This window comes from Triticum aestivum, chromosome 3D (genome assembly GCF_018294505.1).
Source record: "Triticum aestivum cultivar Chinese Spring chromosome 3D, IWGSC CS RefSeq v2.1, whole genome shotgun sequence".
In the NCBI taxonomy this organism is placed as follows: Eukaryota; Viridiplantae; Streptophyta; class Magnoliopsida; order Poales; family Poaceae; genus Triticum; species Triticum aestivum.
Window position 1 is genome coordinate 455,534,760 of NC_057802.1, and position 12,321 is coordinate 455,547,080.

At 44.7% G+C, this 12,321-nt stretch overlaps 2 protein-coding genes across 2 annotated transcripts; both read right to left on the reverse strand.

The window, feature by feature from the left end:
• Window positions 1–624: 624 nt before the first annotated feature.
• LOC123079613 (protein RETICULATA-RELATED 6, chloroplastic) lies at window positions 625–6,581 on the reverse strand. The gene is made up of 7 exons (XM_044502409.1): window positions 5,592–6,581; window positions 4,949–5,078; window positions 4,082–4,612; window positions 3,752–3,859; window positions 2,805–3,347; window positions 2,307–2,429; window positions 625–1,237 (listed from the first exon to the last, which is right to left on the reverse strand). The coding sequence occupies exons 1-7, from the start codon at window positions 6,152–6,154 to the stop codon at window positions 1,073–1,075; spliced, it is 2,163 nt and encodes a 720-aa protein (XP_044358344.1). The 5' UTR covers window positions 6,155–6,581; the 3' UTR covers window positions 625–1,072.
• A 272-nt stretch (window positions 6,582–6,853) lies between these two features.
• LOC123079614 (sorting nexin 2B) lies at window positions 6,854–11,759 on the reverse strand. Its single transcript, XM_044502410.1, has 5 exons — window positions 10,767–11,759; window positions 10,264–10,473; window positions 9,903–10,163; window positions 8,555–8,641; window positions 6,854–7,319 (listed from the first exon to the last, which is right to left on the reverse strand). The coding sequence occupies exons 1-5, from the start codon at window positions 11,661–11,663 to the stop codon at window positions 7,239–7,241; spliced, it is 1,536 nt and encodes a 511-aa protein (XP_044358345.1). The 5' UTR covers window positions 11,664–11,759; the 3' UTR covers window positions 6,854–7,238.
• Between the last annotated feature and the right edge of the window lie 562 nt (window positions 11,760–12,321).

The window sequence follows — 12,321 nt, forward strand, 5'->3', positions numbered from 1 at the left end:
CTAATGAATATGGTCCGTCAAATTTCCCCCTTGTTTGATTCTCTCAAGTGATGAAGCCCGTCCCCTGGGAACTGAGAAATGTTTTTCAGCATCAGAGATGAAATCCAAACCTGAGGTGCTGCGAGGATGTCATGTCTCCACCGTGTCCAACGGTTCAGATCAAGAGCCAGACCACAACCGTTGTAGCAAATGCTTCAGAGTACTACCACATGGATATTTCAGCTGCAGCTGGAATGTCTATTTTTTGCAACTCTGCAACTACATTTCTCTGCGTTGCCAATTTGCCACAGCCTTACACAGAATCCGGATCCGGTCCTCCTTCGGCACTTCAGGCTTGCCTCTCATAATAGCATCAGTTGCTAGACTTCGGATATGTTCGTTCCTTGATGGTCCAGGGATCGGTCGGTGAGGACGCATATTTGGGTCCTTAAAAGAAGATGAATATCGCCGCGTTGGATGGCCGTGACTTGGTACTGGATTCCTCTGGCAATAGCAACAGGCAACAGCGGGCTAGATTTGTTCGATTAATTGCACGATTACGACATATCGAAAGGACTGGATTCCTCACTAGTCACTGGTGTAAACAAGTATCGACAGTTACAGATGGCACCAAACACAAAAAAATGGAGATACAGTCATACAGTCCAATTTCCACCAGTTCCAGTTATGGTATAAATTGTACTTGAATTCAACTCATTTTGATCAAATACAACTCATGGCTGGGGGGTGGGGGGTGGATTTCTCATGGAAACTCAACTTCTGTTGCCAAATGCAATCCAAGATGATATCAAGAGTCTAAATGGTGTGTACGTGTGTGTTTCAAAATCTGACTGTTTCCTGTTGATGTACATATAGTATATTTACTCTAGAAATGTGTAGAAGAAGTCCTTTTAGCCGCAAGAATAGAATGCTCAAATAAAAACTCTGCTCTTCAAAATTTCATGTTCTCCTTCCCGAAAAACAATGCAATGTGGTTGGGATTCAGTCTTGCTGTACCAAGACCTTGTGTCTATATGCCTGTACTGTAGATACTGTTCCTTGAGTTGGATGCCCACAGCCAATAACCTTTTGGCTATGTCTGCTCACCTGATTGGTTCTTATTAATATCGTCTGTACTTTGTACTTCTGCCGTGCCACATTCCAACACTGGTATTTCTGATGAGATGGGAGTGTCAGGAGAAGGTGGCTCTTCCTCACTAGTTTGGATGCCTGTAGATCGCGCAAGATCAATCCATTGCTGCATCAAACATAGCTGTCAGTAACGACTAGAGAAACCTGGAATGCAAGTATTATCATGCATAATATATGTATGAAGCTGAGTTGTAGAGTAGTAGACTGCAGAAATAAGTCATTACGTTGTAGGATTTTTATTTCTGTCCCTGGAGATGTTTAGCAACGGTTCTACCAGAGACAAACATAGGGGTTGGGGTGGATCATTTCATCCAACGGATGAGCGATCTGCACCGCGAATAGTGGTTAAATGGGCTAGCGGCTCAATCCAAAAGAATTAGTGTATCCAATTGTGCATTAATAGCTAATCCTATGGTCAAATGATCCGCACTGTTGTGCATCCAGTTGCATTTAAATGGTGCGGGGCATTTGACCCGTAGGATGAAGTGGATCGACCATATTAGATGCAATTGGCATTGTGTGCATGCACTAATATGCTCTTCATGCACATATATTTAGACATTCATCGATGCAACAATGTGCGTGTTGGCAGATGAACCTTTGGTTCTAGTGATGGATATTGATTATTTGATTATTTAGGTATAATTCCTAGGATTGACATGGCGGCCCCTATTAAAACGGAGTGACACACATGCACCCGTTAAGTGTGACCAGTGGAGCCTCCAATATTTTCTTAGCACATGTACAGGACACACATGTATGTGCGAGATGACATGTGTTGAGTACTGAGTTTGTGCCGAATGTGTACGTGTAGGTTATAACTTACAAGTTAGATTTACGGATCTTGTAGTAATGTAATATGGTACTACAAAGTGTGTGGCTAGGGCATGGTGTTAGTGTTGGAGTCGTACACTTGTATCCCAGGTCTGCTTTGTATGGAGAGAGGAGACCACATGTTGTAGCCATAGCCTTAAGAGGTCTCCCATATCATGCTAATTGAAAATGATTAAATTAGCCCCTATTCATCAATAGCTAACCTGCTCTCTGAATCACATGTTTTTTTTTCTTTGGAAGGAAATCCTGATATTTGTTTGTTTAGTTCAACCAGCTTGATGGAACACCTTAACCAGAAAAAAAACTTAATAACGGAAGTACAAAATGCAGAAGTGGCAAACCTGTGTTCCAAAGTATGAATTGATTATCCGTGCAACAAAGGACAGCACATTAGCAAGAAATGGCTGGTTATAGTATGACACAAGATACTCTCCAAGCCGATGCTCCACCAGACCAGCAATGACCTTAACATATTTATCGGGGAAATGTTAGATATTGCAGAATAAGTCGAAAATGGAAGGCGAAATTGTGAGTTGTGCTTATATGATCATAAATGACTGGACAGGCTACTTGATAGCATACCAGTTGCAGCTGCAAGGCCTCAGTTTGCCTTTAGACTAACTCATTCATCCACAGTATGTTATATTACAGATCATTTTAACCATTGCTAAAGTTCCTATCATGTGCCTTCACATGTGCAACTCGACAGACAAAACATATCTACATGATCAGCCAGAATCACTTGTGAACAATTTTTTAGAATTAGAACTTCATCAAATATATATATCTAAATTCTCGACCCTTCATTTGAAACTAGAAAGAGGATAACAAGGAAGTACCTGATACCGCAGATTTGCTGATGTTCCAAGGAAGCCACTATACACAGAAGCTGCTTTCCAAATGGGAGCTCTTGGGCGTTCTGCCTCTATACTTGTAGGACTCAAAACTCGACGAGCAGCATACAAAACGTCCGAAGCAACTCCAGCTCCAATACTGGAAACAAATCCAACACCAGCAAGTTTCAGACCACCCACTAGTACTGATGCAAATCTCTGGTTAATGTCCCAATTCTGGCCCACGATACCCTTTTGAAATGCATTATCTGGCAGTGACCCTAACAATCCTCTAACAAGCTCCAAGCTCTCACCAGAACCATTGTCAGCAATAGATAAGAGCGAAATAGTAGGAGCAGGAAGCCAGACTGTAAAAAAGTCAACAACAGAACCTCTAATTGTATCAGTAAGGACATAGTCGATCTCTTCAAAAAACCGTCCTTTCCGTTTTTCATATTGTGCTAAGACAGCTGTAGTTATTGATATACCCTCTTCGATAGCTAATCTATTCAAGAATTGGGGATCTGCCAGTAACCTTTCACGGAAACCCTGCACAAAATGATCATTTTCAACATCATCAACATGCAGTAAGTTCTCCTAGCTATAAAGAGCAAAATCAATTAGACCGCTCAAGGCCTGGCCCAGCCCTTGTAAACCCAGCCTTGAACTTTCAGTTTCCCAAAATATTTTTCACATATTTTACATAATATCACTAGTAAATATTGATTATTTCTGGCAGTTCTTTCCTTTCAGGATGCCAGGCGGGGCTGATCCTGGATGAAATCTGACAGGGCTGACCCGTCCATAAACAGTTCTGATAGATTTATTTTTTCATATATAATCAAGGAAGGAATATATTATTGAAGCAGTAGTATGCAGCTGTATGGTCAAGCACCAAACCATAAATAGATAACTACAGGGGAAAGGAGTGAAAGAGTAAAGCAGGTGCGTACTTGGAATCGGTGAATCAATTCATCCACGACAGGATATTTCTCAAGGTCAAAAAAGTTCTGCAATATCTCAGGAGAAACTACACCAAGATCTATTCCTTTCTGAATATCCTGCAATGAAATAAATGCAAAATTTTACATTAGCTCAAACATTAAAAAATGCGATGTTATTAGAAATCATAACTGCCTGACATAGCAAGTTTTTAGCTGCGTTAATTTTTTAAAGAGCTCATTACTGGTTTTCTAGAGTAAAATCATTTACGGCATGTTACAGTTAGTAAGAGATATAATGCAAAGGAGTACCAAAGATATGCTGAGAGAGCAAGTGATAACCTGGGGCAGAGCTTCACGCCTCCTACCAGCTGCATTCATAACTCTAGCGATTTCAGCACGGTCAAAGCAATTTCGACTGCATGGCTTGGCAGCAGAATACCACAATAAATCCGCTACGGGGATTTCACCTTCTCGCCTTATACCTTGCCTCTCAGGATCAAGAAGGATCACAACTTGCTTTTTCTTTTGCATCTTTTTAGATATTCTGGCAGGAACACCAATCCCTCGTGACCCATACATAACATGGCTTGCACCAGTTACAACAACGAGCATCCCTGAAGGGTCTCCAGTACTAATTTCCTTCATTATTATTTGGGACATGGTATAATCATCAACTACTCTTGCCTGTGCAGATAGATATGAGCTAGGGCCAAAAGGAGAGACACGAGAGGATGAAGTCTTGTCTATCAATGATCGGCCTGAGATGGATGTAAAGCCAGAAATGAAGCCTGAGCCAGCTGGAGGAGCATACGACTTCCTCTGCTCTTTTGAGAGGCCTTTGATTCCTTCTGCTTGGACAGTTCTTACCACCTAGTCAAGAAATGTATTAAGTACTTTTCACCACAGAGAAGACTAAGCTATCTTATTTAGTATGGCTGCATATCAGAATACTTCTCAGACAAGGGCCAATGAGGATGTAGAATAGGTGCTTACGCGTCGAGTAAAAGCACTTGATGACGCAAGTCAAGAAAAAGCTTGCCAGCTGGAATAATGTAAAAATCAACACTGAATAACTACAACTATCAAGTCTACAGCCTTAGAAAGTCAGAAGTACCAATGAACAAGATCATGATGATAAAAATATGCATAAATAAACACATGCAGATGCAGTTTTGCTGGATAATGTGTGTGAGAATGATGAATTACCTCAAGTGGAGTTCCACATGCAATAAGCTTGATTCCATTATCACGGCAGTAGTTTAAAAGAGGTTCATACTCCTGCCAGCGCTCCGGTGCCCAGTGAGATGTGTACAACCTTAAGTTGTTGCCGTTAATTCTGAATTAAGATAGGCCTGTTAGAAGTTCGTCGAGGAAGTATTGCAAGGCTGATCGATAAATCACAATTGCTCTCATAGACATACACTATTCCCCATAAAGGTGAACAAGGATTAAAAATTTCAATATGTTTTCTTAAATTCAGTGGGTCCTGAAATGTTTGTTATCACAAAATTTCTGACGAGATCCAAATTAATTCAAATCAAATTTAAACTGGGTCTAATTCAGTGAATTTTTATTGGAATAATTCCTTTTTTTTGGAAATTCAAAATGTTTCCACGAGGTATAAAATTTTCTGTAATCGATATTCTAAATCCTGAGTCGAAACTACTCTTAACTTCCCAGTAATATAAATCTATCAAAATGAAACCACAATATCAATGAACTGGTTCACAAAGCTCTGAGCATGTAGAAAATTCTACCTGCATTGTACGTATCTCGGTTAGAATTATGAATTGTGGCAACTAGGAACAGGTAAAATTCGTTCCAATTAACAAAAAGTGCAGTAGCAAACCTCCCATCCATGAACTGGTTGAGCTGCTCCTGGAGGTCGCAGGGGAAGGCCTCGAGCGAGAGGGAGAGGGTCCTCCCGGCGTCCGCGCAGCGAGCGGCCAGCTTCCTGACGATCTCGAGCTCGAGCACCCGGTCGTCGCGGTCGGGCACGAGCTCGGCCTCCCCGAGGTAGACGACCCGCGCGGCCATGAGCTTCTCCCACACCCTCCCGCGCGCGTCCTTCCCCACGGCCTGCGGCTCGCCGATGACCGTGGCGTCGTACATCCTCGACAGCGCCGCCTCCCCGTCGGGCTCCGGAGCCGGTGCTGGGGCCGGAGCTGGCGGCGGTGTTGGGGCCGGCTTCTCATCGTCCGCGGCGGAGGCCGCGAGGGGGAGGTACTGGAGGGCCGTGGACGCTGCGGCCAGGGACGGGACGAGCAGGAGGAAGTCGCGGCGGGAGGCGGCGGCGGCGCAGAGGTTCCCGCGGGAGGAGGAGGAGGACGCGGGAGAGAGTGGCGGTTTGGCGGGGACGAGGGGTTTGAACTTGGCGGCGCCCGGGTAACGGGAGGGCGCGTGGGGCAGCATTCTCCCCGGGCGGAGACGTCGCCGGAGGCGCGCCGGCGGCCAGGGGGGAAGTGGAGCGAGGCAACAAGAGACGGAGTAGCCTGTGGCCGTTGGCTAACTATCCCTTGCTGGTACTACAGCACGGCAGTACAACTGTACAACTGTTTGCACAGCAGAGCTACGTACGCCTTCTTCTCACCTCTCCAAGACATGCCCAGTAAAAATCAAGAACTTGGAAGCATTTCTCACCACGCGTTTGAAGTGCTTGAAGCTGGTCGACATTGCGTCCAAGTAGCGGACAAAGAGGCACCACGCCGCAGATCGTACCATAATTGTTTGGCAGAGACAGGGACAGCAGCGGATTTTTGGGCGGAATTCGCCGGGGTGGAATTTTTTTCATGGCAACTAGCTCTCGTTCTTCGGGTTTCGTGGCGGGAGCTTGAACATGCATACGCGGCGTCTCAGGGAGCTCGCAAAGGGTCACCCCTATGCCTGGTGCCTGATTGCGTGATAGGAATGGCTACTAGCTGCCGACCATACCACTGGCTCGCGTCTCCGCGAGCATATCCCAACCAGTCAGCCTCGTCGGAGATGAGTGGCTCACCTTCCGCACAAACCTGGTGATGCGCAGCATAATATCAAACCCAATCCCTTTCCTGAAAGAAAACAAAGGAAAATACATCTCGAGATAGCAAATGCAAGCCTGCAACACTTCTTAAGTACTGAAAAGAATCTTTCTCATGTGCTATATGGTTCTCTCAGGAAGCAGGGAACTCCAGTCAGCTAGTGCCGCGTAATTGTACAGAGAAAACTCAGCATTACAGCTAAACCCAGGGTGGGGAAAAACTGGGGGGAAAGCAGATGTGTCGGTTTTGCGGTCCAGGATTTGTTCTATCTTTCCTGACAAATTTTCAGGTACACATCCGGAGATAGCTACCTCCAAGAAAATCCTTGACCAATCTCAATGCCCCTTGGGGAGTGGAAACTGTCTCTGCACATATCGCCTAAATCACCGAGCGAGTGATGACACGAATCTCAATGTGGTAACCAATGTTGATGCTTCAGATGAGTGGCTCAAAATTCACACCTATATTTACATCCTACTTCAGCTGCTCCTGTCCGCGTATCCCTTTGTGTCTTCTGCTAACTTTGCCCATATACTAGCAATATTGTCTGACTGTGCAACCTGCACATTGACAAAATACATGGCAATTTAGTTAGCTTTTGCGATGATCAAATTGTTGATACTGTGAAATCCACTGTTTATTTTCAAAGAGTTATAGAGAACTCATAAGTGTTGAAAACAAGATGGTGTCCCACCCACTCCCACCAGCAAATTGTATGCACCTACTGGTATTATATAATTTTGAATATCATACAACACCATCTAGGTTGCCTGATTTGAACTTTGGAAAATTATTTACTGAGGCGGTGTTGCAAAGCTAAAATAGTTCCATGTGCGATGAACTTTTCTTGGCCAAAAAAGGCGACCAACATTGCCTGCCAATGCGCAACAGTGGACCAAAAATCATTTCAGATGTTATCTATACTATCCAATCAAACACTACCTCCCTATCCATGCAGAACAGACTATGTCTTCCAAAACAATGTCATACACAGTGTAGATTTTCACATCACTACCAAATTACCATGAAGCATACAGTGTTTGACATATGGGCATTGGTTTGCTCATCTTAATCAGGGTTTATCCTTTCCTTTGCTATAGAGAAATAAACACAACAAATAACAATATACCATATCATTTATATTTTATAGTCGACACGATGTACTCCTACAACCTAATAACACGTGGCAATTGGACACCCCTACCAGTCGCTAGGTCGACATGGTTTCTACTTTCTGCAAGCCTTGGAATTGTTTCTTTATGTGTTGCTCAAGCTCTAGGTAACCAACCAGCAGAAACATGAAAAAGGAACATGCTTCACATGCTCTTAGGTCGATATAACGATGCAAGATAAGAAAGGTGGGACTGCAAACATCAAGTGGACCGACAACTCACTTCTGCTTCATGCATACAAACATACAGTACAATCCAAAGTTGTGCAGCGGAAAATTCATACAGCCATGGTCACCACATACCAATTTCCAAATGTTCATTTTGCACTTTTGCAGAAAAGGGAGCAACTGTGCAGTAGCCACAGTGGGCATCATTACTAACTTCTGGTTTCAAACTGGGCAATACTATGCAATGGTACTGGGTAACATTTTGGGTTAATATGGGATACAGAATTTAAAATAATGGGGCTATGAAGATATATTTACAGCAAATTGCAATAGGTAATATGGTAGACAGATACTCAACTGATGTATTTATCTTTTGATTTTGCATTACAAAAATTCAAAGGGTCGTACAACCGGCAACCAGAAGAATGATTCAGAATTGAAGTTTGAAATTTATACCTGACTTGTTACAAAGCCTTTCATCATCTCCACCAAATCCTGGCGTATCTCTTTATTAAATCTCTTAATTTCATTCATGTTGTTTTCCTGCATTAGAGAAGCTTATTTCAGAGAAACCCCAAATAGTCCATGCCAAACAACAAAATGGGAACTTAAAATCAACAGCATAGTCATGTCCCAAGTGTTACCAAAATTATAACATGTGGTTTGATAACCTACAGGCTACAGAGGGATGCGACACTTCCCACACCAAGAAAGAAAAAAGAAAAGAGAAATATGATGGGCACTTTACTTGACTTGAAAGGAGTGTTTTATTACATAGACATGCCTCGTAATATTTCTCAGTCAACTCAAATAGATGCTATCTGGGTTGAACGACAGGCTTAAAGACTCTAATATTGTCAACACAAACAAATCCCACAGGACAAATACAGCCTACATATTCAAGTTTATGTACTGACTTGCTGAGAGAAACCTGTCCCAGTAGGTCAATACATAACGTAGTATATCTCAGTCATACCTGGCATTGTCATCATTTAAATAGTACGAATCTGTCTTGAAAACTAATGGTCAATCGTATATACGCCCTCCGTCCCAAAATTCTTGTCTTAGATTTGTCTAGATACGGATGTATCTAATACTAAAACGTGACTTGATACATCCGTATCTAGACAAATCTAAGACAAGAATTTTGGGACGGAGGGAGTACTATATAGAGACTTCAGTTACTTAACTGACAATTAATGTACTCGGAATACTTTCCTCAACTCATATAACCATACTGAACTAATGATCTTGACTTGTGAATTTTTAGCAAAACGAATATCCGCCTGCTGCAGCAATTGAAGCTACAAGTTCGTTCCAACTTCTGAGAGCTTAACTCGGACATAATTTTTTTAGTGTGCATAACACTGTGTTTGCTAATAATACACCTCAGACATCACTATGGTAAATTAATAACATTAGTTCAGACTGACTGATAAAGTCAAACGATGCATATATACAGAGTTCATTATAGTGTTCATGACATTTAACTAGTGCCAGGTAACGTTTTGAAGCTCGGTGTCGAAACCAAGATCAAATGCATTTTATTTTGATTTTGGCTGATAGTTTTCGATAAAATGTAAACTGCAGTATGAAGCTATTGCTCGCCCCAAATACTTAATTGTGCTTGTGTAACCATTGCAAGAATATTAACCATAAACTAGGAAACGTTGTCATCTGACCTTATGGCATAACAACCTTGAATTGTGCAATTTAAAAATAAATAGCAACTCATATCTCAGAAGGCCACTATCAAGTACAACACGCACATTGTACTCTTAATTCAAAACTTTAGGTGATTTACCTTGATAAGTTCATACTCTTTGCGTGCATGACTTTTCGCGTCTTCTGATGTTCTTATTGTTTCTTTCAGTTCTTCAACCTTCTGATACCTCGTCCTCTCCTGATCTATTCCTCTTGATGACACAGATTCAAGTTTCGCCACCCGGTTGTGCAAAGCAAATAAGTCTGATGATAGACTTTGGATATGGAGCAAAGCATTAGAGCGATCAGTAAATGCATTGTGGACAGAAGTCATCGTCTCCAGGTATTTATGGATAGTGTCCTGTAAAAAAGCATAAACACCGTTACAGATCAAGGAACAAAAATAATCAAGAAGATCTGTATCCAAGATAATGTTACTCTCACTCCAACTTCCCACATACCAGATGTTTCACAATTTCAGCATCCAGTTTTGTCTGAGACCTGCTGACTTTGACAACAGCATTTGCAAAATTGTTAATATTAACAGCTCGAGTTCTGTGAGAACTGCATGTAGATTGGTCCTTTTCAAATTTCGCCAGCTTAACGAATGTCATTCCCAAGTGAGCTGTAGTTGTTCTAAAATCCTCATGAGCTTTAGCAAACGCCTCTGCCTACAAATTATGTAGAAGAATAGACTTAGCTGGTGTTCTTTTGTACACTGCCGCATGGTACCGGAAACCTGATATGATATTAATTTCTTGATCAAGTTGCAAAATGCAAATGTAGTACATGTACTTAACAAGCACGCATAATTTAATTCCTCCATTCGGGTACATGTTAATGTAGTACATGTTGCTTCTGTCAAAACTACACGAGTTATGCATAAGAAATTAAGACTAACCATCAGAATGAGAGTAACATGAGTGCTCTAATAAACCAGACAACAACACACACACACAGCTACCTGCTGAGATGTCGCTGCGAGTTGCTGCTCCAATTGCTCGAGCTTGGCCTTGTGGAAGAGGAACTTTGCGTCAGTCTCCTCCTCCACTGGAGGCGGCCTCACCGCCATCAACCCATTCGCGACCGTCTGCTTCAGGTCCTTGAACATACCAAAAAAGTCTCGCCCGCCCTTTGTAGGCGTCGTTGGTGTAGTAACAGCCGTCGGCGAGGCGGCAGTAATCGCGGGGTTGAACCTGGGAGACTCACCCTCGGAGGTCGGAATACCGCTAGGATCAGTGAGGAAGGTATGGAAGTCGTCGCTCCGGCTGACGGTGGGGTGCGCGGCGATGCGGCAGAGGTAGCGCTGGACCGCGACGCAGCGCTGGTTCACGAATTCATGCCGCTGCATGACCTGCCCTTCCACGATGCTCTTGTCGGGGCGCGCCGGGACGAAGAGGCCGCGGTGGGTGGCCGCGAGGCGGTCGGCGAGGGTCACCACGTCGCGGAAGCGCCGCCGCACGCGGAACTCGCTGCCGTCGGCGGCCCGGGTGGTGACGAGGTAGGAGAAGTAGCTGCCGGAGCCAGGGATGACGCCCGCCGCTCCGGTGGCGGCCTCATCGTGCTTCTTGGGGTCGGTGACGGTGATCTGGTAGGACAACGGTGACGGCTCGCGGGAAACGACCGGGGAGTCGGGGGTGGGGAGGATCGGAGGGGATTCATCCTCACCGTTCTCTTCGACGAACGGGTCGCCGTTCGCGGCCGCGGCGCGAGCGGAGGGGGGCGAGGGGGAGGGAGGAGGGTGGAGCAGTGGGTCGGTAGAAGCAGCGGCCGATGCGGCAGATGGGGAATCGAGGGCGAGGGTCTCGAGGTGTTGGTCGGCGGGGTGGTTCGCCGTCGCCGGGGACTCGGCGGCCATCATGGCGGCCGCCGGCGGTTAGGTGGGGGTTGAGGGGAAAGCGAGATCTGGCGGGGAAAGCCGGCGACGAGTCAAGTCGGGTGAAGGAGGGAGGGAGAAAGGCGAGCGCCGTGATACGTGTAAGGCAAGCCTACCTCCCTTTCGTACCCTACGCCCACTGCCATGTGGGGCCAGGGCGCGCATCTACCCCTTTTCTTTGACTTCCATTTCCATACTGCAGTGTCAGTTGCGACGGGACTGCAGATATATCCTAGAGAAAGACAGGACCGTTAATTAAAACGAGAAAAGTTTTTCTCTTCCAAAAACACTCAGATTTATTAATCATCAGACGTGTAAACACCCCTGAAAAGTAAATAAGTTTCATCAAAGTCCTTGGATGAGGTCACAAGAGAGGCAAATTTGACAATTTTGACCTATAATCGAAATCAAATCACAGAATGAACTGGTTGCGAAACTATTTCACACCCCTGACCCTTTTGTGTAGCGCCCGCCACGCCGGCGCCACACCCTACGGTGCAGCGCCTAGCTCCGGGGCGTTGCACCACTGTCCACCGTGGCAGCCCACGGCCCGCACCCAGCAGTGCAACGCCTCCGAGCTAGGCGCCGCACCTGTAATGTGCAGCGCCTAGCCGCTAGGCGTTGCACGTGTAATGTGCAGCGC